This window comes from Silurus aristotelis, assembly GCF_946808225.1.
Source record: "Silurus aristotelis genome assembly, chromosome: 15".
Taxonomy (NCBI): Eukaryota; Metazoa; Chordata; class Actinopteri; order Siluriformes; family Siluridae; genus Silurus; species Silurus aristotelis.
Window position 1 is genome coordinate 12,561,892 of NC_139588.1, and position 26,530 is coordinate 12,588,421.

Here is a 26,530-nt window from a genome sequence, read left to right on the forward strand (position 1 = left end):
GCATAACATTATGCCAGGTGAAGTGAATAACACTGATTATCTCTTCATCATGGTACCTGTTAGTGGGTTTGATGTTTTAGGCAGCAAGTGAACAATTTGTCCTCAAAGTTGATGTGTTAGAAGCAGGAAAAATAGGAAAGCGTAAGGAGTTTGGGGAGGGCCAAATTGTGATGGCTGTGTCAGAGCATCTTCAAAACTGCAGTTCTTGTGGGATGTTCCTGGTCTGTAGTGGTCAGTATCTATCAAAAGTGCTTCAAGGAAATAACAGTGGTGAACCAGGGACAGGGTCATGGGCGGCCGAGGCTCACTGATGAAACAGAAGAGCTTCTGTAGCTCAAATAGCTGAAGACGTTTATGTTGTTAATGCTTGACGGGTCAGGACTGTTTTGGGGGGAAAAAGGGACCACCAATATATTGGGCAGGTGGTCATAATGTTCTGCCTGACAGGTGTAAGGTCAGTTCATTAAATCAGGATATTTATAATTTTCTCTCTCTGAACTTGAGGTATAATGTACAACAAAAGTTAACTATAGTGTTTTTATAAAGTGTTTTATGGTGATGGTGACATTTAAAATCCATAGTAAAAGCCCCAATTATATTGCTTTAAATTAAAATTAATTAAAAAGATTAACAAATTAACACATCCAAATAATTAAATATCAATTTGACATTTTTAACACAATTTTCACACTACACAATTTGAGCTTCCTTAAAAAAAATATATACATTCATTCATATAAATTATGTACTGTACTGTATATATTCAATGCAGATTATTATATCATTTAAAAAAATACCAAAAAGAAAATAGAAGGTTCATGTTAATATATTTAACACAGTGTAATGTACACTAACACATCTCATCCCAGGGCCGAGCTAGAATTTCAATCAGTGATGTGTAAAGGGCCTATGCACTTATCAAGTCGTCTCTGAGGCAGCTGCAATTTATAGTCTGGTTCCTGAAGAAGACAGTGAGTGAAGTTAGGTGTAAAAGGATATCTGAGAGAGATATTCGATGACATCACAGGAAAAGGCTAATATGTCTGTTATATAAAATACAATAAAAAGCACAAATCTCTAAATCTTGTAAGCATGTGTGTGAACTCACCTGAGATCCTCCAGGGCCAGTTTGTTTCGCTGTCTCACGTCTTCACTGATGGGGTACAGAAGAAGGATGACAAGGCCTGTGATGATAAACGCCACAGGGGCCATGCCAATCAGTAGTTTCAGAGTGTAAACTACTGCATTTGGCTGCCTACATGCTCCTGTGTCATAGCCTGCAAATCTACAGCATAGACAAGACAAAATGTAGCAATGAAATAAATAAGAGAAAGACATTAGAACTAAAACCTTTCCCTAGTGGATATTTATAATAAACCTATTGCTGATGATACAAAAATAAATTATATATGTGCCTTGACAAAACTCACTCTAAACAGAGAGTGGACACTCCCAGAGAGATCCCTGCTGCAAACTTGATGAAGAAAACGTAGAAGGAATAAAAGATCGCCTCGTGACCCTTCGAGTTGCGGTTCGCCAGTCTGAAGTCATCCACTACGTCTGGCAACATTGACCTGGATACAAATCCTGGGCCATTATATCACATATAAGACATGCTAGTCATTAATAAAGATCATTCCGTTTTATGAGGGATCTTTTTCACTTACGTTAAACATGTATTGGTGGAAGGAGGCAAAAGAAGAAAGCATAAACCCAAAATAAATATGTTCCAAATATAAGACCAGTGATTAAGGTTATTGCAAAGTAATTAGATATAGATGCTGGAATAGTGGTAACAAGAATGGATTTGGTCGATCAGAAATATGAGTACTTTCTCTTTGATGCGTCTCATTTTACAGCTGTAAGTATTTCCCATCCATCGACATGATATAATATGGCCATGGAAGGTCAAGTGAACAAAGTATGAGCAATCCTTACAGCAACTGGATTAAACATATTTCACATACTGCTAACTCGCACTATAACGTTAAGGTACAGTATAATACTGAAAACCAATTCTCCTGTTCCTCCTAGCAGAACAGTACATCACTAAGATAAACTACAGCTAAACAACTGTCAAACAAAAATCTGTCTATCTTCACTATATGACCATAAGATTCATATGTGTATTTTGGACATCCTATTCACATTTAGTCCCCATTGTGATGTAGTTCATCCAAAAGATGTTCACTGGCGATGAGGTCAGAGCTCTATAGCAGGCCACTCAAACAATGTAAATTATATCCTAATTGAGCTGGCTTTGTGCACTTTGTGTGTCATGTTGGAACAGATTTGGGTCTCCTTGTTCAAGTCAGACAAATCCAAAGAAGTGCTATACAATTGTTTGCTTCCAACTATGTGGTAACAGTTGGGGGAAGAACCACATATGGCTGGAAAGGTCATGTGTACCAATATTTTGGTCCATCTAGTGCATCCACCTACCAACATACCTACTAGACCAACAGGAAATAAACAGAGCAAATGTCTGACACAATGTTAGTTTTGTCCCACTAACCAGACAGCAGGTGTGAGAGGGTAAAAAAACTCACCAGGGTAAAAGTAGTGAGGCAGCTACACTTAGTCCAGAAGATACAGCCACCACATAAGCCACCATCAGGTTTGGAATGAATGCCAGCATCACAGTGAAGGGTATTATCCACTGCACACAGTCACATTAAAACTCCCTCACAATACAATATACACAGGGGTAGAAATACCTGGTCAATAGTTCTTTGTAACTATTATTTTATTTATTATTATATTTGAATTAGTTGTATATAAGTTATCGATTCATACAGGATAAATAATATGGTTCTGTTTAAAAATCAGTTTCTTTTAAAAAATTACTCTCTCTCTCTCTCTCTCTCTCTCTCTCTCTCTCTCTCTCTCTCTCTCTCTCTCTCTCTCTCTATATATATATATATATATATATATATATATATATATATATATATATATATATATATATATATATATATATATAGTGTACTTGTGAAAATCAAAAGACTTGAATGGTATATAGAAGGTGAATAGTGTATAAGAGTAAAAGTACCGTAATTCCACAGAACGCTGCTGTCTTTTTGCCAAACCTTTGAAGGAACCACTGCCAGAATGGGATACTCAAAGCTGCAGACACCTGCATAGTGGTTTAAAGGCATTTATTAAACAAACAAACAAACAAAAAAAACTCTCTCTCTCTCTCTCTCTCTCTCTCTCTCTCTCTCTATATATATATATATATATATATATATATATATATATATATATATATATATATATATATATACAGTGAGGAAAATAAGTATTTGAACACCCTGCTATTTTGCAAGTTCTCCCACTTAGAAATCATGGAGGAGTCTGAAATTTTCATCGTAGGTGCATGTCCACTGTGAGAGACATAATCTAAAAAAAAAAATCCAGAAATCACAATATATGATTTTTAAACTATTTATTTGTATGATACAGCTGCAAATAAGTATTTGAACACCTGTCTATCAGCTAGAATTCTGACCCTCAAAGACCTGTTAGTCTGCCTTTAAAATGTCCACCTCCACTACATTTATTATCCTAAATTAGATGCACCTGTTTGAGGTCCTTAGCTGCATAAAGACACCTGTCCACCCCATACAATCAGTAAGAATCCAACTACTAACATGGCCAAGACCAAAGAGCTGTCCAAAGACACTAGAGACAAAATTGTACACCTCCACAAGGCTGGAAAGGGCTACGGGGAAATTGCCAAGCAGCTTGGTGAAAAAAGGTCCACTGTTGAAGCAATCATTAAAAAATGGAAGAAGCTAAACATGACTGTCAATCTCCCTCGGACTGGGGCTTCATGCAAGATCTCACCTCGTGGGGTCTCAATGATCCTAAGGAAGATGAGAAATCAGCCCAGAACTACACAGGAGGAGCTGGTCAACGGCCTGAAAAGAGCTGGGACCACCGTTTCCAAGGTTACTGTTGGTAATACACTAAGACGTCATGGTTTGAAATCATGCATGGCACGGAAGGTTCCCCTGCTTAAACCAGCACATGTACAGGCACGTCTTAAGTTTGCCAATGACCATTTGGATGATCCAGAGGAGTCATGGGAGAAAGTCATGTGGTCAGATGAGACCAAAATAGAACTTTTGGGTCATAATTCCACTAAACATGTTTGAAGGAAGAAAAATGATGAGTACCATCCCAAGAACACCATCCCTACTGTGAAGCATGGGGGTGGTAGCATTATGCTTTGGGGGTGTATTTCTGCACATGGGACAGGGCGAATGCACTGTATTATGGAAAGAAGGACAGGGGCCATGTATTGCGAGATTTTGGGGAACAACCTCCTTTCCTCAGTTAGAGCATTGAAGATGGGTCGAGGCTGGGTCTTCCAACATGACAATGACCTGAAGCACACAGCCAGGATAACCAAGGAGTGGCTCTGTAAGAAGCATATCAAGGTTCTGGCGTGGCCTAGCCAGTCTCCAGACCTAAACCCAATAGAGAATCTTTGGAGGGAGCTTAAAGTCCGTGTTTCCCAGTGTCAGGCCAGAAACCTGACTGATCTAGAGTATATCTGTGTGGAGGAGTGGGCCAAAATCCCTCCTGCAGTGTGTGCAAACCTGGTAAAAAACTACAGGAAATGTTTGACCTCTGTAATTGCAAACAAAGGCTACTGTACCAAATATTAACATTGACTTTCTCAGGTGTTCAAATACTTATTCGCAGCTGTATCATACAAATAAATAGTTAAAAAATCATATATTGTGATTTCTGGATTTTTTTTTTAGATTATGTCTCTCACAGTGGACATGCACCTACGATGACAATTTTAGACCCCTCCATGATTTCTAAGTGGGAGAACTTGCAAAATAGTAGGGTGTTCAAATACTTATTTTCCTCACTGTATATATATATATATATATATATATATATATATATATATATATATATATATATATATATATATATATATATATATATATATATATTAGTTAATTTTAACAGCACAAATTTTATTTAATGTGCGATTAATTTATATACAATTATTATTTATTTTTTATATACAAAAATCTAAATAAATAATTATAATAGAGGCAAAATTAAAACCTGCAATGCAGCACACATTGATTCAAGCCCACGTTAATAAAATTAGTGCCGTTTAAATGAATGTGCGTTAATGCGTTTATAACGCGTTTATTTTGACAGCCCTAATATATACACTGTACGTGACTCTGCGTGCAATGTACACTCACCAGAATCGTTAGCACTATATTTTGAAAGTGATCCCGAAGATCTACTGCATATGTGCAGAACAGCACAAAGTTGCTCTGGATCAGCTACAAAATGATAGTCAACAACAAAAATAAAGAGTTATGGGGTTTTGTTGTCCCCAAATTATTGGAAACATGCTGTAGTAGTTGCTGTGTGATTAAGCTAATCTGCTGGAACATTTAACATGAGAAGAATGCGTGGAAAAATTTATGTTATTGGCTCTTATTTATGTTTCATAGAAAATATCTCTTTCTCTCTCTCTCTCTCTCTCTCTCTCTCTCTCTCTCTCTCTCTCTCTCTCTCTCTCTCTTTCTCCATTGATCAAATAAATATTGAATGCAAGCTCTTTACCTGGATGGCCACAGATATGAAGAGGAAAGCTGCTGTGAGGGAGAGATATGGCCCGTGTCTCATCACCAACACAAAGCCTTTATGGAAAGGAATTGGTTTCTCTGACTTCAGTGCATACGGATCTAAAACAATATTTAATAAAGTAAATATTTTTTTATTAAAGGCATACAAATGTGACCATCAATCATACACTGTATGAAAAACAAAATGTTTGAACACCCAAATGTCACATTCATATGTGCTTCTTACAAATCATAATCCAGATTTAGTCTACTTTGCTCCATTCTTCTGAGAAAGCTTTCCATTACGTTTTGGAGCATAATCCATGTCTTTATGGAGCTGACTTTGTGCACAAGGTCATTGCTATTTTGGCACAGGATTGGGCCTGTTTGTCTCAGTGAAGGGAAATTGTAATGCTATACCGTTGTGTGTTTTCAACTTTGTGGAAAAAACACATATGGATATAATCAGGTGTCCACATTTAGCCATATAGTGTGTAAATTCCATCCAAATGTACATATTACAGTAATAGTGAATTGGAATTTCTTTTTTTCAAGTGTTTATTCATTTTTATATCATTCGTTTTTTCTAACTCCCATTTACAGGGACTTATAATTGCATATGCTCCAAATAAACTAATGTTAATAATAAACTTCAAAATAAGGTTAAAATGTTGCTTCGACTTGAAAAAAAAATTTCATACCTGCACCAACATAAATAATAAGGCACTAACTTGCTTTGCAGATGATTTATAAAACTAAATCTAACTTTACATGGTTAAAACATACAGCATGGCATTCTTCTGATTAGCTGGAGGAATGAGACTCTATAATTAAATAATGTGTGGGATGCAATCAGTTCACCCTGCATTGATTAATTTCCAATAACAGCATACCACATAGTTATTTATTCCTCAAAGACTTCTTACACTCGACTCTTATACACTCTGACTCTTATACCTCATAAAATGTTGAGGTGAGTAAATGAATGTAATGCTACAGTTATGCCACACTCACCATCTCCTTCTTTGACTCCCAGAAACATCACAACTGTACAGATAAGAAAGAGTGCCCCGATCACACCTGCAGCAATCATGTACACTTCTTTCTGCATAAACAAAGAAATACAAGCACTTCAGTGTTTTTTTTATCACCTTCACTAATCACTTACAGTTACAGTGGATCAGGAGCCATTAAGAACAAGCAAAACTCTAGACCTAGTTGACATTATTGTGCAATACAATAATGTGACACTGTGGCACATTGTTAAATTAGAAATAAAAATTTGGAACATTAGAATTAGAAATTAGAACAATAGAAATTTTCCCACTGTGCGACACATAAAGGTATATCTTATCTTAGACATAAGGACATTATAGCAACAAAATTTGTTTAAATATCTTTAAATATTGAAGGTTTTTCCAAAATGATTCAAATGTGTAGTGTAAAGATTGTAAAATCTTCTTCTTCTTTTTCTTTCGGCTGCTCCCATTAGGGGTCGCCACAGCGGATCATCCGTCTCCATACCACCCTGTCCTCTATATCTGCCTCTTTTACACCAACTACCTGCATGTCTTCCCTCACCACATCCATGAACCTCCTCCTTGGCCTTCCTCTTTTCCTCCTACCTGGTGGCTCCATCTTCAGCATTTTTATACCAATATAATTCATGTCCCTTCTCTGCACATGTCCAAACCATCTCAATCTCGCCTCCCTCACCTTGTCACCACAACATCCTACATGTGCTGTCCCTCTAATAAACTCATTTCTAATCTTGTCCATCCTCGTCACTCCCAACGAAAACCTCAACATCTTCAGCTCTGCTACCTCCAGCTCCACCTCCTGTCTTTTACTCAATGCCACTGTCTCTAATCCATACAACATTGCAGGTCTCACCACAGTCCTATAAACTTTCCCTTTCATTCTTGCAGATACTCTTCTATCACAAATCACTCCTGTCACTCTTCTCCACCCACTCCACCCTGCCTGCACTCTTTTCTTTACTTCCCTAACACACTCTCCATTACTTTGCACTGTTGACCCCAGGAACCTGAACTCCTCCACCTTCTTCACCTCTTCACCCTGCAACCGCATCACTCCACTGCCCTCCCTCTCATTCACACACATGTACTCTGTCTTACTCCTACTGACTTTCATTCCCCTTCTCTCCAGCGCATATCTCCACCTCTCCAGGCTCTTCTCAACCTGCTCTCTACTCTCACCACAAATCACAATATCATCTGCAAACATCATAGTCCAGGGAGACTCCTGTCTGACCTCGTCCGTCAACCTGTCCATCACCACTGCAAACAGGAAAGGGCTCAGGGCCGATCCTTGATGTAGTCCAACCTTCACCCTGAACCAGTCTGTCGTACCTACTGCACACTTTACTGCCGTCACACTGTCCTCATACATGTCCTGCACCACCCTCAAATACTTCTCTGACACACCTGACTTCCTCATACAATACCACAACTCCTCTCTCGGCACCCTGTCGTACGCTTTCTCTAAATCCACAAATACACAATGCAGCTCCTTCTGTCCTTCTCTATACTTCTCCATCAACATCCTCAAAGCAAATAAGGCATCTGTGGTGCTCTTCCTCGGCATGAAACCATACTGTTGCTCACAGATGGTCACCTCTTCTCTCAGCCTGGCTTCCACTACTCTTTCCCATAACTTCATGGTGTGACTGATCAACTTAATTCCCCTGTAGTTACTGCAGGTTTGCACATCTCCCTTATGCTTAAAGATCGGTACCAGCACACTCCTTCTCCATTCCTCAGGCATCCTCTCCCCTTCCAGAATCCTGTTAAACAATCTGGTTAAAAACTCCACTGCCATCTCTCCTAAACATCTCCACGCTTCTACCGGTATGTCATCTGGTCCAACCGACTTTCCATTCTTCATCCTCTTAATCGCTGCTCTCACTTCCTCCTTACTAATCCTATCTACATCCTGCTTCACCAACTCCACATCCTCCAACCTTCTCTCTCTCTGATTTTCCTCATTCATCAGCTGCTCAAAATACTCCCTCCATCTTCTCAACACACTCTCCTCACTAGTCAACACATTTCCCTCTCCATCCTTTATTGCTCTAACTTGCAGTACATCCTTCCCAGCTCGGTCCCTCTGCTTGGCCAATCGGTATAAATCCTTTTCTCCTTCCTTAGTGTCCAACCTCTTATACAGTTCCTCATATGCCTTTTCCTTGGCTTTCGCCACATCCCTTTTAACCTGCTGCCGCATCTCCTTGTACTCCTGCCTACTTTTCTCATCACTCTGTCGATCCCACTTCTGTTTTGCCAATCTCTTTCCCCTAATGCTCTCCTGCACTTCCTCATTCCACCACCACGTCTCCTTGTCTTGCTTTCTATTTCCAGATGTCACACCAAGTACTTTTCTAGCTGCCTCCCTCATCACTCCTGCAGTAGTTGCCCAATCATCCGGCACCTCTTCACCACCACCAAGCCCCTGTCTGACCTCTTCCCTGAACCTCACACTACACTCTTCCTCCTTCAGTTTCCACCATCTTATTCTTCTTTCAAACCTTACTTTCCTCCTCTTCTTCTTCGCCTCCAAAACCATCCTACAGACCACCATTCGATGCTGTCTAGCTACACTGTCCCCCGCCAACACCTTACAGTCTCCAATCTCCTTCAGGTTGCATCTCCTACACAGAAGATAATCCACCTGTGTGCACCTTCCTCCACTCTTATATGTCACCCTATGATCCTCCTTCTTCTTAAAATACGTGTTCACCACTGCCATTTCCATCCTTTTAGCAAAATCTACCACCATCTGCCCTTCTACATTCCTCTCCTTAAAACCATACCTACCCATCACCTCCTCATCACCTCTGTTCCCTTCACCTACATGCCCATTAAAGTCTGCCCCAATCACCAATCGTTCTTTCCTAGGTACACCATCTACCACTTCATCTAATTCACTCCAGAATCTTTCCTTCTCCTCCATCTCACAGCCAACTTGTGGAGCATAGGCACTGATGACATTTATCATCATCCCTTCAACTTCCACCTTCACGATCATCACCCTATCAGAAACTCTCTTCACCTCCACTACACTCTTACTGTACTCTTCCTTCAGAATCACCCCTACACCATTTCTCTTCCCATCCACACCATGATAAAACAGTTTAAACCCACCTCCAATGTTCCTGGCCTTACTCCCTTTCCACTTGGTCTCCTGAACACACAACACATCTACCTTTCTCCTCTCCATCATATCAGCTATCTCTCTCCCTTTACCCGTTATAGTACCAACATTTAAAGTACCAACCCGAACCTCTACTCTCCTACACTGCTCCTTTTCCTGCCGTCTCTGTAGACGCCTTCCTCCTCTCCTTCTCCTCCTTCGGCCAACAGTAGCCCAATTTCCACCGGTACCCTGTCGGCTAACGATACCTGTGGCGGTCGTTGTTAACCCGGGCCTCGACCGATCCGGTATGAAATTCTCATTTGTGATCCGCATATTTGATTTGGCACATGTTTTACGCTGGATGCCCTTCCTAACGCAACCCTCCCCATTTACCCGGGCTTGGGACCGGCACTAAGAGTACACTGGCTTGTGCCCCCCTAATGGCTGGGTTGTGTAAAGATTGTAAAATATTATTTAAAAATCTTATAAAGGTGGCACATTTATGTAATTATTCTTAAAAAAAATAATTGCCAGAGCAATATCATCAGTTTTACTGCTCTCACACGCATTCTTCAGGAGAACATTACACAAGACACTACAAATGTCTTGAAATTTAAAATAGGTACAAAGAGGAAGAAAATGATGTTAAATGCAGCAGTTGTTGAAAGTCTGGCATGTGTTTTGCTTGTATTAAGCTCAAAAATGTCTAATGCTAACTCACTTTTCATCCCAAAAAACACATTAAAGTCAACCTAATCCTTTTTTCAAGAGTAATCATTGTTTAGAGATAAGCGACAAGTGCTTTTTATCAGGTTAAAAATTCTGCGTATGGAGACTATATATACTAACATGGCAGCAGCCTGTATGGCCTGGTGAAAAATGCAACAACACCCAAAAAGAAATCTTCTTCACCTTTAAACAGGAACTGTTTTGCCCTAAACAAATCTTTGACTTGCTTCCTCTTTTTCCAGGCAAAGTGCTTCATTACAATCCAGATCAAACAGTGGCCAGATTTGGAGGGGTTTGGCGGACGCACCCAAACAGCACACCACCCTCAGCCTGAGGAATGTGCAGAAACATTGTGCTACATTGGCATTGTGGAAGCAGCGCTAACCACTATGGAAGCATTTTCCCAAAAGCCACTTCACCCAGACCTGCTCTGAATAGCTGTGGTGGTAGCTGAATAGCATGATAGCATGATGATGCATGGTGGGTTTTCTATCCCTGAAACCATGAGCGGTTTTTTGGCCTACTCTTCCTTTCAGTGTGACTGATTCTAGAAGTGGGTGACATTCAGCTCTAAGTAGACATCAGCCACTATATTCTTTATGTGTGTTTGCACTTGGGTCTCTGGTGAGCCTGTGGCAAGCCTCTAGTAATGTGTGGGTACATGATTAGACAGTCAGCAGAAGACTGAACAACTTGCATATTAATAAACATCATCTTCAATTTTTGTGATGAAATTGTAAATTTACATGTTTTGATCACAATCAACATGTTCTATTTTCTATTTTCTTGTTAACAGCAGTGCTGTTTGACTGACAGCTGATTGTGGTGAGCGTGGGATTTAGCATTTGATTTTGCACTACCAAAAGAGTCCGTACAGTAGGCCTTTAATTCATGACTGTTCAACATTTTAGAAGAATGTAACACACAGTATGAGTTGCAGAATCACTAAACTGATTACAATTATTTCAAATTCAGCATTTAATGTGTTTTAAAGAGTACTGTTTATTTTAGTGGTTAAAAAAAACATAAATTATTTCAAAAATCTATCATAGGGTTCCATCTATTCTTCAATGCATCTATCTTTCCATCCATCCTACATCTATCCAAAATCTACATAAATAAAGGCAAAATATTCTGTTAAAAAAATACAATATAATGCCCAAATGTGTATTTAATGTTGATGTATCTGTGATACATACTGATACTGATACATACTGAATGTGACAGGAAGTCCTGTGACAGTGCCAAGCTTTGAATGATCTCCGTTCCACTACCATTTCCCAGGTGACCGGCTGACGTGTTGTTATGAGGGCAGTGTTTAAGATTATGAGCACTTGCTACAATCTGGCCCTGAATAGCTGCACCAACTAGTGTCCCAAACACCTCCAAGGTCATACCTACAGCAGGAACACATAGGGGATTATTCAGTTCTTTTTCAGTAGTCTTTTCTTAGTCTAGTAGTATATTGACATTTAAACAATTTTAAAAAGAGTGATAGGTATTTTTAAAAGGGTGTAATTATTTTCATCTATTGAGGCTACTTTCATATTTTTTCTAGCATTTTTCTTTGGCTAGCTGTATACAATGTAAACACAATATACAATAATATCATGATATGAAACAAACAAAAGAAAAGAATCATGCACATACTGTAATTACACCAGTTGTTAGTGGTTTTTTCTTTTTTCTTGTGTTTGCATTTATGAATTTATTTACAGGATGAGAAAGGTTTTGAAAAAAGGCTACAATATAGCAAACAACATAAAGTAATATCTTCAGTATAATAAATAAATCAACAAATGCATGTACAACTTGGGGTTAAATAAAAATGTGACAGTTTTGACAGCTATGTGTGTACATTCATGAGCAACACAAGAATTATGAGGATGGATTTGGACTGAAATGAACCTAAACAGTCTGCTACATTGACTTAGAACTACTCTCAGCAAGAACAGCTCTGCATTTAAGCAACTACTAGTGAACAGTTCACTTAACAGCACACCTCAACGATTCTAAAACTATAATTCGGTGTAACCCAGATGAGGATGGGTTCCCTTTTAAATCTGGTTCCTCTAGGTTTCTGCCAAATACCATCTGAGGGAGATTTTCTTTGCCACTGTCACCTCTGGCTTATCATTAAGGGTAGACATTTATGCATTAAATTTATAGGCACTAACATATGTACATTTAAATTTAGTAACATATTTATCTCTGTAAAGCTCCTTTGGGACAATGTCCATTGTTAAAAGCACTATACAAATAAAACTGAACTGAACTGAATTCATGTTTTGCTGAAAAGTAAACTTACGGTATGCTGTAGCTGAGTCTCGTTCCTGCTGGTCTGTGCTCAGAAACATGGTCAGTGCTGAGTAAGGCACATGGAAACACTACAAAGGCAAAGAAATTAACAGAGAGGAATCATCAGTGCTGAGCCAGAGTTGTACAGAACAGGCAGTGACTTATGTGAGCATGGAGTCACTATGGAGATACACTAAGGAAAGATATATGCTGAACTCGATGTAGTTAGATATAGATATTAGTAGGGAAACATAAATATATAAATGAGTAAATGAGCATAAAGTTTACTAGTGCAAAGAGCACAATTTTCTCTAGTAATTCATCAAGTTAATAACCTCAGCCATCATTAAATCTGTCCTGTGTACATCTATAACTGTCTGGTTTGGTTCAGCTACCAAATCAGACATCAAGAGGCCACAGCGGACAGTCAGGACTGCTGAAAGGATTATTGGTGCCCCACTGCCCAATCTCCAAGATCTTTACTCATCCTGAGTGGAGAAAAGGGCTACGAAAATCACTTTGGACCCCACACACCCAGCCCACTCTCTTTTTAAAAGGCGCTACAGAGCACCGTCCACCAGAACAGCCACGCACAAAAACAGTTTTTTCCCCACAGGCTATACTCAGCAATAACTATTAAAATATTCATAACTACACATTCTCCATCATAACCATCTCATTTATACATAGAATCCAAATGTCTATTTGTAAACTAAACACTTGTAAATAACATCTGTACATTTATTTAACAACACTCTGTATATATTGCATTATTTAACTGTCTGGTTTACTACTACTGTTACATTCTGTCTGTACTTCTGCACTGGAAGCTCCTGACGTCAAGTCAAATTCCTTGTGTGTGTAAGCATCATTGGTAATAAAGCTATTTCTGATTCTGATTCTGATAATAGCCATATCTACAGATGTGTGTGGATTCTTAAAACCTAGCTCATGCAATACATTTTTTTCTTTTGTATGTGCCATACCGCCAACACGCTTAGTTGGAACTATTTCCCAAAATAAATGAATTGTCCATGATTATTCCACCATGACCATGATTATGGACTTGCACGTCATGTTTGTATTTTTGCAAGATCTCTTTTCAAATAAAAAACCTGACCTATTCATATATATTACCTATTCATAACAACAATTATATTGATAAGAACACATAAATTGTTGAATACAGAATATTCTTTATATTTGGTTGCAGCGTTAGTGAAAAAGTGATGCATATGGATATTATGTCTAATAATGCACTAAAACAAATGAAAGTGTAGCAACTGAATATTATATAAAAATCTAAATGAATAAATAAATATAAAAGAGCCGACATTAAAACCTTTTATGCAGGACATTCAAATGTCCTTTCTTTACTCTGATATAAAAAAAATGTATAAACTCCACCAAAAAAATTAAATTTTCATCTACAATATACATTTGTTTTACTAATGCACCAAGTCTCAAATGCATCCGGCAATTAAAACCATCCGTGTGGAAACATTGCAAAAGTTTAGTTAAATAACTTGTTGCCAGCTGAAACACAATTTTCCGTGCAGTATATATATAAACTACACTGCCTTTCCAAAAACCTAAATTTAACTAAGCAAATAGGTAAGAGCCTCCCATTGGATAATTACTGCATTGATGATTATGTATCTGTTTCAGAAGGGGTAAAATTATTGGCATGCCTCTAGCAAAGAAAACATCTGAGGAGGTTGTTGAACATACTGAAATTGGGTTAAGAACTGTCCAACGCATTAGTAACAACTGGAAGGATGGTGAGTAACCATCATTTTCGAGGAAGAAATGTGGCTGGAAACAAATCTTGAATGATCGTGATCGGCGATCACTTAAACCTTTGGGGAAATCAAATCATAGAAAACAACAGTAGAACGCACGGCTATGTTTAATAGTGAAAGCACAATGCGAAGGGAACTCAAGGGAATGGGACTAAAGAGCTGTGAAGCCTTAAGAAAACCACTTATCAGTGAGGCTTATCGGAAAAAAAAGGCTTCAATTTCCTAGGGAGCATAAAGATTAGACTCTGCAGCAATTGAAGAAGGTCATGTGGTCTGATGAGTCCAGATTTACCCTGTTCCAGAGTGATGGGCGCATCAGGGTAAGAAGTGAGACGGATGAACCCATCATGCCTAGTGCCTACTGTACAAGCCTGGGGGCAGTGCTATGATCTGGGGTTGGTGCAGTTGGCCAGGTCTCGGTTCAGCAATGTTATGTGCCCAAAGAACGAGATCAGCTGACTACCTGAATATACTGAATGACCAGGTTATTCCATTAATGGATTTTTTCTTTCCTGATGGCACGGGTATATTCCAAGATGACAATGCCAGGATTCATCAGGCTCAAATTGTGAAATAGTGGTTCAGGGAGCATGAAACATAATTTTTTAGATATGGATTGGGCACCACAGAGTCCAGACCTTAACCCCATTGAGAATCTTTGTGATGTTCTGGAGAAAACTTTGCGGAGCGGTCCGACTCTCCCATCATCAATACAAGATCTTGGTGAAAAACGGGAATAAATGTTGTGACATTGCAGAAGCTTATCGAAACAATGCCACAGTGAATAAATATATATATATATATATACACACACAAATAAAGTAGCTAGTAAAGTTTATTACTAGATATAATAGATATATAGCTTCGAAATCCTTTACTTTGTAATTTACATTTAAGAAATCATTTATTGCTGTGGTGTACCAGTGGACCAAGCATGCGCTAAAATAAACCTCTCTGGAGAGCTTGCCCAGCCCAGTTTTTGTTCTATTACAGTAACTAGTGCCATTTGGCTAGGAAACCATGAAAGGTTTTACATCTAGAATGTTACTTTTGACAATTTTGCAGATATTGTTTGATTTAAAAGCTAATAGTCTGAATAAAAATAATGGATTAATTAAATGTGGGTGTTACACTGACTGGGTTCACTGCATGTGATAGTGAATGCAGCTGCTGGTTCTCAGCCTTGCACTTAAAGACAATGGAAAGCACTAAAAGAGGAAACCAACGTTTACCCTCTCTGGTGGTTTCTAGTTGCCCCTAACATGTACTTATAAAGGAGTTCAAATGACATGTCATTTCAGTGCGGGTTTGTATGCACGGAGCGCCAACCTTATTCCACTACATGCTGGTGTATTCGACTGAATTTTTTAAAAATAAACAAATAAATCATAGAAATAAAAACTACAGATATAAAAAAGGTTGACTTACAGAGTAGAGCACCAACGTTATAAAACTTCTAGTTTCATTAAGGGCAGATCTGTGATTTCCTGTTCTAGTTTTATTTCACAATTTTAAAAGAAAATGTCACACAATTACCCCCATATCATCAATGCACTTGGACACACCAAGATAAAAATTGCGTCTAAAGTTGATTTTATTTAATTTTTTCCACAAGATCTAACCGCGGAACAGTATTTAAATCGTGAAATTATATTATTATTGTTATTGCTTGAATGTTCACCAAATGATCTTACGATTTCCTAAAATAAGTGGCTGAGAGTGATCAAAGCCAGGTCAATACTGTTCTTTGCATCTATAATTGTTTACAAGATCAGTACAAGGCCTTCTCATTCATAATCATACGACCCTGGTTTTGCACTAAAAAACTCTGAGGTAAATATTACAAACTTCCCCTTAATAACTGTAATGTCCAGCATGACAGACAATATACAACTCATCTATAATTTTGTGCTTTACATTTTAAAGACTCATTGTTCAAATCAATAAGATAATTTCTGTCTGAAATGTTCTGCTATTCTGAATTGCTAACAATGTACAAGCCAGGAAAGAGGAGGCAAATAGGAGACAAACAAAATATTACAATTGTGTTTAACATTAATAACTGTGACAATATTCATTGTACACTTCTTTGAGCTAAAGGACTAACTACAATGTAATTCTTAATAATAACAGGTGAGCATAACTTACTGTGATGAGAGTTTGGTAGAGACAGTAGAAACCCAGATACCAGATGTACCTTTGATTGGTGAAAGGAGGAACAAACCACAAGTAGAAGTAGGACACTACAGTAAATGGTGTGCAGCCCACCATCCTGAGGAAAAAAATAATGAAAACAATAAAAGTTATTTTTGACTTAAAAAAAACAATAAGAAATTATGAAAAAAAATTCATTTTGGAGTTCTTTGAAACAAAGCACTGTAATCCTCAAAAGCCACACTTTACCCTTGTGGCTGGCACTTTGTTATTGTGGATGTCTTGTACAGCAGTGGCATTTCAACAAGCAAAGTGTTTATTGTAAATGCTGATCTGTTTATGTGTTTAAAGAGATTTTAGTTTTTTTGTGGTTTTTTTTAGGATGCTTCTGTACACTAAAGTAAGCCACAGCATCTTTGCCACATTTTCTGCATTTGCTCAGAACAGTCATCGTTTGAGTCCAAATAAATGATTCTGCATTTCTGTTCTTACATATTTTACTGTTTAGAATGTAAAAGCACCGTATTGTCCAGAATATAAGATGAATATAAGACTTTCAGTGTTCCTTTTAGAAAGATGTTTTTTGAAGACCAATGTCATTTATAAAGAAAATGCTTTAATTTGAAAATGCCTTCCATATGGCATACCATATATAGCCTGCAGTCCATCTGAATTGAATAACAATTATCCTAGGCTGTCCATCTCATTGTAAAAAAGCATGCCCATACCCATGTGTGGAGTATCCAATCACAGAGCAGACTTAACGCGGGCTACGTACTGACACAATTGCTGGTCAATTTCATTTTAGGACCACTGCAAGCTTTTCTTTGACTACCAGTATTAATATTTCTAAGACTGTCTTTTTGTACTCGCCATCTCCTGACATTACATTCTGGCATGCCGTATTTCTCGGCTGCATTTATCACTATGATTAAAAAATTTGCATTATAAGCTTGCTTCAGATGCTGGTTGACTTTGCCGACTTTTAAACTGGAGAGTCACTCGTGCACCATCACCAGTCACCATCATGCAGTCCTGGTATTGTAAATGACTTTCAGGTTGCTCCAGGGGAACTCATTTACCTGTATTTGGCGCCACTTATTTTTGCGGGTGTACAGTATTATTAACATGTAATAGTCTAGAACGCGAATATAAGATGACATTGTTCAATGAGATGCATTCCCATTAGAAAATATCGTCTTATATTCGTGACAATACGGTAATGTAAGTAAGTATATTGTAAAGGTTTAAAAGTTAGCAACTTAAGATTGTTTGTGTTTTTTATATATACACATCACATGGAAAGCCTTTCACATAAATTGATTGAAATAATCCCTAGTAATAAAACATTCAACATTTCGTAGAGCTCTATGCACAATGTTTAGAGATACAGGAACAAAAGAAATTTTGCAAATGTGCACAAAGAATGGCCAATTCTAGCACAGTCCAGACCCCTGATTTGCAGAATGAGCTAGCACTCTTGCTCACCCTGTGATTGTTTTTTCCCACAAAAGACCAACAGAATAGAATTAGAGAGAGTGTGTGGATGAATGGATGGTTCTAAATGTAGCACAAGAGGTTAACTTGATGGTTTAACCTAGAAATGTCCACTGTAAATAAAATGGCATAACTACAGGATCATTCAACGTCAAACATGAGCACACACACACCCCGTACTCCAGCATCTACACATAGGTAAATTGAAACACAGCTAGAATGGGTTTCTAGAAATCAGTGTGCCTGCTACACTGTCTGATCACACTGGGTTTCTTTCTTAATGGGATGTGTGTTTGCACATGTTCTCATCTTTAATGAAAGACCTGCTTCGTAATTAAAAACCTTAGCGGACATGGTTGTAAAAAAAATGTAAGAACGTCATGAAATATGAGATGAAATGACAGACATGTAATAAAAGAGCTGTCTAGACATTTTAAGATTTATCTGCTTTCATGATGGATTGATCAAGATTGTGAGATTTGAATGAAAGGGTGTCAGTATCATTTTATTTTGATGTTTGATGAGATTAAGGATATTCATTTAAATTTTCCTGAGACTACAGCTATCAGTCAATTCTAATTGATCCCTCGTGATCCTGCAATAATTTCTATTTTACTCACACACAGGCCAAAAGTTACTACATTTTCCCAAAAATAATAAATAATGTTCTAAACCACCAGGACCCATTAGTTAAAACAGACACTGAAGACAAAGACTGAATAGACACTCCTATGTTAATCACCATGGGCTTTTTCTTTGTCCCATGAGCTTCATATGTCTATCCATTCCCATCCTCTTAGACTAAATACAGTCTACTTTAAAAAAAATTTGTTAGCTCCCTTGGGATTCCAGTCCCAGTGCAGACCACCTGGGACTTACATGTGCACTTTTTTGATTATTCTGTGCCTTACAGCAGAGTCCTTACAGAATCTCGAGTGTTATCTAAATACTGGATTATAACATCCAGGGTGTTATCTTCCAAGGGGCTCTGCACATTTGGGCAAGGCTGTCACATTCCAGCATGATGCAATGACTTCCTTTCAGACATTTTGATGCCATATCTTAAAGATATGGCATTGATATGAGGACTTTCTTCCAGGAATAGCAATTAGGATTAAGGGAAAAGTGTCAAATAATCAGCTAGCCAGGGTAGTAGCTAGGGGTCGTAGAATTCCACTAGATTTTGTTAAGTACTTATTAAACATTTGTTGTGCCCCATCTTTGCTGTTCTATCAACCTTTACAAGACTTTCCATTAGGAATAGGGCTATGGAGATTTGTGATCATTAAGCCAAAGAGAATTAGTGAGACTAGTCATGATGGCGTTCCACCCCATCCCAAAAGCGTTTAGTGGGTTCAGTGTGCAAGCCACTGGAGTTGTACCATTCCAACCCTGGCAAACCATGTATTTATGGTTCTTTATTTTGTGCACAGGGATAAAGTCATACAGGAATATCTTTGGGCCCTTTAATGCCAGTAACTGGAAATCTTAACTGTACAACAAACAATGACATTCTAGACAATTGTGTGCTTCCAAATTTGTTGCAACACTTTAGGCCAAATAGGGCATACAAACACACTCTGCTGCAATGATGATCCTATCTGAATGAAGAAAACTAATCTTCTACTTACCATGGCATGAGTCGGCCGATTTTTGTCCATCTGCTTTTAGTGATGAAAAATCCCACGACAGGATCAGTAATAGCACCCCAAGCTTTCCCAATGAATAACACCAGGGAGGCCTGATAAGGGTTTATCTGTGGAAAGCAGTGACACTGCTATTACCATTGCACACATAAATGCCACTTATTTCTAAGTCATGAGGCAACTGCAACATTAGAAGGGTCTGAACTTATCAAAGTACTGCTTTACGCCAAAAATAGTTGCAGTAGCTGAGGCTGGATATTTTTAGATGTTACATAATAGAAGCTTTAATCAAATCTGCTGCATTAGTGATAAGATCATTTGTCAGAGTCACTTCTTTGGGTGGAATTACATCAATGTATTCATGGACACGCTACCTGTGCAACGTCCAGCAGAAATATTTGCAAAAAAAAGGCAGTTGCACTTCCTGCAACTTGATTAGGTGCCCCTCCGATAGCGAAGCACAGTTTACTACACACAGAGAGCTTCTGCTCCAGATGAGTCTGTAAACAAAAAACAGCACAAGCCTTTAAATTGCTCATTCGTAATAATGCAAAGTGGATTAATGGATTAATGAATTTTATTGGTTGGTCAGAATTATACAGGATCATTTTAACGAACCTAGCCACAATCTAAAGCGTCATTGCACAGATATTTAATGAAGTATCTACATTGGTGGGAAAAAAGCTGAACATTCAGAATTAAAAGATGGTCCTGTAGCGCTAGAATGTCTCTCAATTGTTTGTAATGTCTTTCCACACCTCATAATATTATCCATATGTGGGAATAAAAGAACAAAACCCCAAATGTTTTATATTCTCTAGTTTGAAATCCGAGTTGGCAGAGTGAGATTATTAAAGTGTTTTTTTGAATTAGGATTTACAGTGACTGAATATCTGGTGGAAGGTCAGAGACCTCACCAAAATCTCTGAAGCTCATTACCAAAGCTTTTGGGTGATACGTATAACATGTGGTTCTCTAATGTGGTCACTGCACACTCAATCCCACTGCTCTCGTTTTTTCAGCTCGGGTGGAGTACGGTAGTAACCTTTTCATCAGCCAAAATCCTTCAGGATAACAAGTGTTGTAAATATCTGTCAATCAAAGAGTGTTATTTCCCTCAGTTCAAGTGCCTGGGCTTTGACTGTGTGTGTTTCTGTGTGTGACAGCGGGTGTAAACGATTTTCACTGGCACCCACTCACTCACATCGTGTCGTTGAACGTTTTCAGATGGAAGAAAAGGTGTTTTTATAAGTGTACGTGTGCGCATGTGACTATTGGATTTGATCCCTTGTAACACATTATAGTGCAATCGGTTTGTGTTAACCACAACTGGTATAACCGAACATTTATTACTGTCTCCTTCTGATCCTGGAGACAGTCAGACAAGCATGGGAGAGCTGAAAATATTCCAGCAACCAAGGACATCCTGAACCCTCTATTTCTACGTTTCACGCAGCTACATCTGCACAAAATCGGAGCCGTTTTTTTGGCTGTCGCCATGCGCCCTTTTCTCTCCCCAGGGCTGTGCCTATAACAGGCAACAACAAAACAACCACAGAGGTCTAAGCCTATAGGCCTTCAAAAGATACTATAATTAACTGGCTGATTTTTTCACTTTTCCGCTCTGGTTTTCTCCATCTTGAAAAAAGCGCATGATTTCAAGAAGCACAATTACCAGGAAGTTGCTATGTAATTATTCAAAAGTAAGGCAAGTCTGACATGGAGCATAAAAATGTAAGAAAAAGTGACTTGATTTATTTCACTCTCTTATACATCATTTAATAAATATTTGACTAACACTTTGCTAAGCAAACTAATTTCTAGAAACAAAAATTCAGTTTCATTAATAAAGTGATGTCTTCTAAAGCATGGGGCTTTCATAAATACATCTTAGTCCCAGACATAAACAGGAATTCATTCCGTGTCTTGGTACAAAATATCTGATTTCCTCCTAGATTGTACACATGACAATCATGAGTACAGGAACAGAGGGTCGGCAAGATGCCAAAGCCTTTTCTCAAACACCATTGGTCAGAAGATGTTCATTAATTTCCTAGCATGGCTCTGACAACAGTGCTGACTGCAATCAAATTACACAATTCTCTTCATGTGTTTATTGTAGTATATTAGTATATGCTGGTTGTTATATCTCGAGGGAAAAAAATCATATAACTGTTGATATTGTGTATCGTTCTATAAGGAGATGTATTTTGAACTTTTATAGACAAAGTGTCAAAGCTTTTTAACAGTCAGTAAGTTAAGTGTATAAGGAGATTTTAGTTTTTTTTGTGGTATTTTTTTAAGATGCTTCTGTACACTAAAGTAAGCCACAGCATCATCGCCACATTTTCTGCATTTGCTCAGAACATTCATCACTTGAGCCAAAATAAATTATATTGCATTTCTTTTCTTATATATTTGACTGTTTAAAATGGAAAAGCACCGTATTGTCCAGAATATAAGATGAATATAAGACTTTCAGTGTTCATTTTGGAAAGTACGTTTTCATCAAGTCTTCAGGACAGAGGATTCTGGATTCTCTGTAAAATAATCAGCTTTTGGTTTTACTTCCAGTTTCTCTAAAAGAAAGAAAAAAGACTGCTGAATTTGTATAATATTGTTTTAGCCTGACATAACATAAGTGATTACAGTAACTAAAATACACTATATTGCCAAAAGTATTCGGTCGTCTGCCTTCACATGCAAATGAACTTGAGTAACATCCGATTCTAAATCCATAGAGTTTAATATGATGTTTGCCCACCCTTTACGGCTAGTACAGCTTCAACTTGTCTGGGAAGGCTTTCCACAAGGGTAGAAGTGCTCTAATTCATCCCAACGGTGTTCTGTCGGGGTTGAGGTCAGGACTCTGTGCAGGCCAGTCAAGTTTATCCACACCAAACTCATTCATCTATGTCTTTATGGTCCTTGCTTTGTGCACTGGTGCGAAGTCATGTTGGAACAGGAACGGGTCGTCCCCAAACTGTTCCCACAAAGTTGGGAGCATGAAATTCTCCAAAATGTCTTGAAGCATTAAGAGTTCCTTTCACTAGAACTAAGGGGCCGAGTCCAACTCCTGAAAAACAACCCCACATCATAATCCCAAACCAAACTTTACAGTCAGGCAAGTACCGTTCTCCTGGCAACCGCCAAACCCAGACTCGTCCATCTGATTGCCAGACAGTGAAGCGTGATTCGTCACTCCAGAGAACACGTCTCCACTGCTCCAGAGTCCAGTGGCGGCGTGCTTTACACCACTGCATCCGATGCTTTGATTGTACTTGGTGATGTAAGGCTTGGATGCAGCTGCTCAACCATGAAAACCCATTCCATGATGCTCTCTGTTCTTCAGCTAATCTGAAGGCCACGTGAAGTTCGGAGATCCGTAGCTTTTGACTCTGCAGAAAGTTGGGGACCTCTGTGCACTATGTGTCTCAACACTATGCAGCTGTGATTTTACACCGCCGAACACTTCGTGGCTGAGTTGCTCTTGTTCCCAATCGTTTCCACTTTGTTATAATTCCACAAACAGTTGACTGTGGAATATTTTGTAGCGAGGAAATTTCACGACTTATTTCACAGGTGGCATCCTGTCACGGGACCATGCTGGAATTCACTGAGCCCCTGAAAGAGACCCATTCTTTCACAAATGTTTGTAGAAGCGGTCTGCATGCCCAGGTGCTTCATTTTATACACCTGTTACCATGGAAGTGATTGTAACACTTCCATGGTAGTTCAATGATTTGGATGAGTGAGTGAATACTTTTGGCAATATAGTGTATATTCCACAACATTAAATGTAACTATAAAAAGTAAAAAATCTGACATCTCAATCTTAAATAAACAAAAACAAAAAAGTAATCATTGTCAAATCGCAGTGTTATTTAAGGAATAATTTGTGATGTACTTTCGGGCGGTGGATGATTATTTCTCGTCATAATATAGCACAACTATTGCAGGTTCCTTATGTAATTCCTCTATCATCAAGATGAACTATTAATAGTACTACTGATTTTTCTGGCTTGCCAGTTGCTCAATATTAGTAGCTGCTAGTCACGTAACTGGTTGCACCACAGGCTTCATGGCTTCATGGAAACAACATCTGTTGTATTCATAGGGCTGCTGTCATAACAATTCAGACCTCCTATTATAATCAAGCAGCGTAACACTGTATGTGCTTTATTGTGGATTTAATCTGGAAACTAAAAACCAGCTCTACGAAAGCAATTCAATTTCACAAAATCCATTTTTTTACCCTTTGCTCTGCATTGTCCTATTGAGTTCTAAGCAGATTTGTGTTCTGACACATGAACTGGGATGATATAATACAAGAGTGAAGGATTTATAACTACTGGGGTTTTTCATCAGTGCAAAAGCAGAATGAATTTACAATGAATTATCTCTACACACACCTCATGGCACACTAAATCTGTGCACAAAATTGTTTTTGTTTTTATTTTTAATAGGTGTGTATGGATATTTAATGCTAATAGACGACTATAGTGCTCATGCAAAAAAGCAAAACTACACAGATTCATTCAGAAGCACTGTTATGACAGATTAAACATTTAAAATGCAAAAACACTGCTATATTTATTTAAGCGTTTAAAAAGAATTTATGCACGTTTTAATCAAATATTGAGTCTTGATACTTCAAAACACCTAAAGACCATGAAAGTCTGATTTAATTTTTGCAGACTTCAATAATGCAATTTGGTAATGCACCATTTACAACCCTGTTCACCTGTTCAAACATGGCCTTTTACACCATTCCCAGAGATTTACACTCTCAGCATTATTCAATTTCTCACTTGTATCCTCTATCATGGCTGCATGATTTCATGGTCTATATTTTACCATGTGGGGTCTATGTGTCTCACGAGACAAAGGGCTGTGAGAACATTTGCATTAGTGCTTTTCCCCCATATATTAATCTTGTTCTCCCTTTCTTACACACACACACACACACACACACACACACACACACACACACACACACACACACACACACACACACACACACACACACATATATATGTGCACAGAGTTTTGCTGTGCCTGCCCAGTAAATTGGTCACCCAAAGCGACAGTAGCATGTTTGCCTGCTATTTCACTTGGCAGCTCATGCAGCATCATACGGTTTAGCGGTTCAACTCCACATCTGTCGCTGGGAGATCCTGCTGGCGCAATTTAGTTGTGCATTGCTATTACTTTTAAAATAACATAACCGGTTTGTTTGGATGTAAATTACTATGTTGTATTTTTGGATATCACTGCATTTACTTGCCATTTGAGCAGTTTCCAAGATAGAAACATTTTTGTCCTGGCTAAGAGAATAGTTTATAATCTGATAAACTTTACAGTCTGCAGATTTCTGATTTGGTCAAATAGATTTCTGAATACAATTAGAATTTGCTAGATATTATGGGCCTTGCAATCTCAAAACTTGTACCACAATTAAAGAGAGAATAAAGAAGGGATAATGTGACTCTGTATTACAGTATGTGAACGAGATAACTCATTTTTGACCAGACAGAATACATATTGCGCATTCATTCTGTGTGATGTTTTTAACTTCCATGCAGTAAATCAGTACATGACTGGAATCATTGTGGCGATTAACATGTCAAACATGCACTTTGCACATGGCTGAGATTGCTGCCTTAAATGGTACCTTGTATTGTATTTAGAGGTGTTGTTTTAGGTGAAATAGAACATACTTAATCATTTATTTTTTATTTTCCTATGTATCAACAAAAGATCTCTAGACAGCCTGGGGACATCCTTTGCTGAAAATGCACCAATAAGCTCTGCTTTCCATTCATTGAAATATATCAGTAATTAAAGTAACAAAAAAGTAACAGCTTATCTGTAAAGCATTTTAGCAAGAGCAATATCTTACCTGAGCAGAGACCTTGATGAAAACAGGCTTGGGATTTTTCATCATTGCCTTGTCACCTGAGCTGGCTGGTGTCTTCCTCCCTTTAGTCATGGCTATGAGATTGACAGGCTAAGAGACAACAATGTGCTGTTGGCTGTATTCACATCCCTGGGGCCAGAGATCCCATAAATGTACTTAGTCTTACCGGGCATTAATGCATATACAGTAACAGCTCTCACAAAACCTCAGATTTTTACATTTTCTTAACTAACTCAGCATGACTCTTTCACACATTCACAGAGATCTACAAATCCAAGCCTCACAAACTGTCTGTTAAGTGTGATTAAATGTTAAGTTCAATCCACAAAACCAAGATGATTATAATTAAATTATCATTCGTTCTATAATCAACTATCTAACTCAGTTTATGATGAATAGAAGATTTGCCCATTAAAGTCTCACCTGACTGATGGAGTGACTTCATTCCACAGAGAGATGAGGAGACTGAATGAGAGTTTCAGGAAGCTAGAACAACTGATGAAAGCGCTGAGAGAAAAGCACGCCTCCCAGTGGACACCCACTTATATACACACTTACTGTGTACTATGCGTTCATCTCTATTCAGTTTGATCATTTCCAGCTTTGTTACTTTAAGACTCAAACTAATTTTCTCAGTGTTTTCATTTGAAACAAGGTCACTATGCTTCATGTTATCACATAGAGTGTGATTTATCTTTTTATCTTTTTCTCCTCTGG

At 38.2% G+C, this 26,530-nt stretch overlaps 1 protein-coding gene across 1 annotated transcript; it reads right to left on the bottom strand.

The window, feature by feature from the left end:
- Positions 1-381: 381 nt before the first annotated feature.
- Positions 382-26,280, bottom strand: mfsd2b (MFSD2 lysolipid transporter B, sphingolipid). Its single transcript, XM_083562127.1, has 15 exons — positions 26,237-26,280; positions 25,796-25,903; positions 20,268-20,393; positions 19,879-20,003; positions 16,745-16,868; positions 12,805-12,883; positions 11,712-11,893; positions 6,627-6,717; positions 5,611-5,732; positions 5,241-5,324; positions 3,053-3,136; positions 2,550-2,659; positions 1,431-1,574; positions 1,109-1,285; positions 382-959 (listed from the first exon to the last, which is right to left on the bottom strand). The coding sequence occupies exons 2-15, from the start codon at positions 25,883-25,885 to the stop codon at positions 908-910; spliced, it is 1,590 nt and encodes a 529-aa protein (XP_083418253.1). The 5' UTR covers positions 25,886-25,903; positions 26,237-26,280; the 3' UTR covers positions 382-907.
- Positions 26,281-26,530: the final 250 nt, after the last annotated feature.

Coding starts and splice junctions, on each gene's coding strand:
- mfsd2b (XM_083562127.1), bottom strand. CDS start 25,885: ATGACTAAAGGGAGGAAGACACCAGCCAGCTCAGGTGACAAGGCAATG. Junction 6,718..11,711: donor AGGACTTCCTGTCACATTCA/GTATGTATCAGT, acceptor TTGTTTATGCAG/AAAGAAGTGTACATGATTGC. Junction 3,137..5,240: donor ATATAGTGCTAACGATTCTG/GTGAGTGTACAT, acceptor ACCACTATGCAG/GTGTCTGCAGCTTTGAGTAT.